At 34.3% G+C, this 2,929-nt stretch overlaps 1 protein-coding gene across 1 annotated transcript; it reads right to left on the bottom strand.

Annotated features, from left to right (window-relative positions):
• Positions 1-838: 838 nt before the first annotated feature.
• LOC147700807 (olfactory receptor 1L4-like) lies at positions 839-1,744 on the bottom strand. The gene has a single exon (XM_086929242.1). It carries the CDS (start codon positions 1,742-1,744, stop codon positions 839-841), a length of 906 nt encoding a protein of 301 aa, XP_086785368.1.
• Positions 1,745-2,929: the final 1,185 nt, after the last annotated feature.

A 2,929-nucleotide genomic window follows, 5' to 3' on the forward strand; every position in this document is an offset into this window, starting at 1 on the left:
AAGCTATCAAGAGGTCATCAAAAGTGTACCATGAGAAACAAACACTTTACAGAGAAGAGGTAAGGTGACCACACACTCATGAAGTAGGGAACAAATAGTAGGAACTATTTGAACAACAACAAACAATCAAGTATCCTGGATTAATACATAATTACAAATAATTTAACTATCTGAATCTACAATAAGTCAGTATTCTAATAAAAATGAGGCAGGGTGTAAGACAAAAAAAGTAACCTATATCAAGAAAACATATCTGAGTTGAGCTTTTGGTATGTGTTCATGCAATGGTCAAGACTTAATTCAAAACACAAAACTCACTATTGCATGTGACTTTAATAACCTGTTCACTTATTATACTTAAAGCACATAAATACGTGAGCATATATATTCAAGACAAAGAATATCTAGTGTGGCTATTGCCACATTTAAAGTACCAAAGAAATCCTGCGTGGCATCTTTTCCTATTTTAACATAGTCATTATTAATACATATATTGTTAAAGACACTTGGCTAAATTGAATGTATAAAGCTTATCAGCAAAGTCCTAGTCACTCTACTAAGCATGTTATCAGTGCAACACAGACTTACATTTAATCCTATATTCTTTCAACAGAATATTGGTGTCTAATGGATGTTAACTGCATTTCTATGTCATAATATTGGCTACAGACATATTATCTCCATAATACTTTGTACATTTTCTATAGACGTCAAGAAAGTGATAGTTTGTGAGCTATATTTAGGACACAATATTTATGTACAGCAATATTATGATACCATTCTGTAAAATGGTTTTGTAGGTTGCTGCCAGCATTGAAAAATGCTGAGTTCTTGTTTTTTAAATTGTATGTTGTCTTTTTCTCTTTAACAGAGCATTTTTGAACTCTGTGTTTTTCAAACTGTATATAATAGGGTTGCACAAAGGGGTAATAGCGACATATGCCAAAGATGATACCTTACTATCCGACATTGAATACGTTGGTCGCATGTAGGTAAAAAGTACTGATCCATAGTATAACATAACCACAGTAAGGTGGGAGGCACATGTGGAGAAGGCTTTGTGTTGACGAACCTTGGTCTTCATTTTCAGGATTGAGGAAGTTATTTTGCTATAAGATATAATGATTAAAATAAATGACATAAATACCATTACAACTCCATTGATGTAGTTAAGTGTATCAATTATAACAGTGTCAGTGCAAGAGATCTTCAAAAGGGCTGTCATATCACAAAAGAAGTGATTAACTATGTGGGATTTGCAGAAGGAGAGCCGGGAAATTAGTACAATGTGTGGAATCGCATTTATGAAACCAACTCCCCAACTTCCAACAGCCAGTCTCATGCATACAGCATTGTTCATGATGGACATGTAATGAAAAGGATTGCAGATGGCAACGTACCTATCATAAGCCATGACTGTGAGGAGCAGGAACTCTATGGAACCTATGCCCATGAAAAAATACAACTGCAATAGGCATTCAGTGAGAGAAACCTGTATACCTTTCATAAAGAAGTAGCACAGCATCTTCGGAAAAATGACCATGGTGTAACTTATATCAAGAAAGGACAAATATGTCAGGAAGAAATACATTGGTGTGTGCAAATGTGGATTTGAGCAAATTGTTATCATGATCAAAAAGTTCCCCAAAAAAGTAAATAGGTAAACCAGTAAAAAAACAAAAAATAGAGGGATTTGCAACTGTGGAAGATCAGAAAATCCAACCACAAGGAAGTCTTCATTCATGCTCAGATTAGGTTTTTCCATTAATCCAGGAATGTTGCAAGTCTTGGAATTAAAGACACTGAAAATAAATGTCAAAATGTTAATACATTTGTTGGCAAATGGTTGAACAATTGGGCAAATGTTAAAAAAACGATTCATTCCATGCATTTCCACTACTACTAGTTGAAAAAAAAATATGAACATACAGCAACATATTTGTACTTCTGAATTGAAATAAATATTTATTTTCTGAAAAGTTTTTTTATTTAATGTTTTTTCCCAAGTGTTCACTTGTGATTTGGTAACTGAGGAGGAAGTGCAAAATATTTAAGCAGTGGCTGCACCCTTTATATTTCACACAAAGAGAATGTAGGTATCTTGGAGCTGTCTTGCATTTGTACACCAATGGGGATAGCCATGATCCATGGAAATGAAAATTTGTAATTTCACAAACAGAAGAGCTACTCTTTAATGGAATGTGTTAATGATCATTATATAGTATTCTGTGAAATTTATTTGGACCGATTTGTCCTAGCATTTTGCCGGAAGATCAATTTTATTTAAGGAACCAGTGCTGCTTTTTTTTACAAAAGGTTTCCATTTGGGAAAACATCATGGAGAGCAGGTAGTACTTTCTACTTCCTCTGATACTTGCAACACCATTAAAAGAGGAGAATATCTCCCAAGGCACTCCTTCCAATTTGCAAATCAGTTATCACCTCTGCTGAGGTGTCAGTAACTGATCAATGGTTTTCAACCACAATTTCTCTAGTAAACCACTGATACATACAATACAGATTTTCAGTTAGGGAGGAGTGCATATTTCACAATGTGATTTCTTATGAGTTGGTGAACTCTTTTTGTGAGTTACAAATATTTTTCCAAACCATATCATAAGTATCATACGTACCAAAAAGACATGTTGTGGTCAGAAACTCTGTAATTTTAAGAATCACAGGGTTTGCAAACACAAACGTTCTTTGTATATTAGGCCCTTATATTCCCTAAACAGTAAAGAACCATTAAAACTATGCTTAATTACTTCCCCTACTATTGTTCCCAGAAGAAATATTAACAGTTTGAGCCTGCATACCCTTAGCTAACAAAAACATGGGCCCAAGTTTACTAACACTCATTCAGTGCTTTGTTTCTTGAGAATGTGTTGAGCTCCGTTACTTTTGTGCATCATGGATGTTCCATATTTAC

The sequence above is a fragment of the Lissotriton vulgaris genome, chromosome 7 (genome assembly GCF_964263255.1).
Source record: "Lissotriton vulgaris chromosome 7, aLisVul1.2, whole genome shotgun sequence".
NCBI classification, from domain to species: Eukaryota; Metazoa; Chordata; class Amphibia; order Caudata; family Salamandridae; genus Lissotriton; species Lissotriton vulgaris.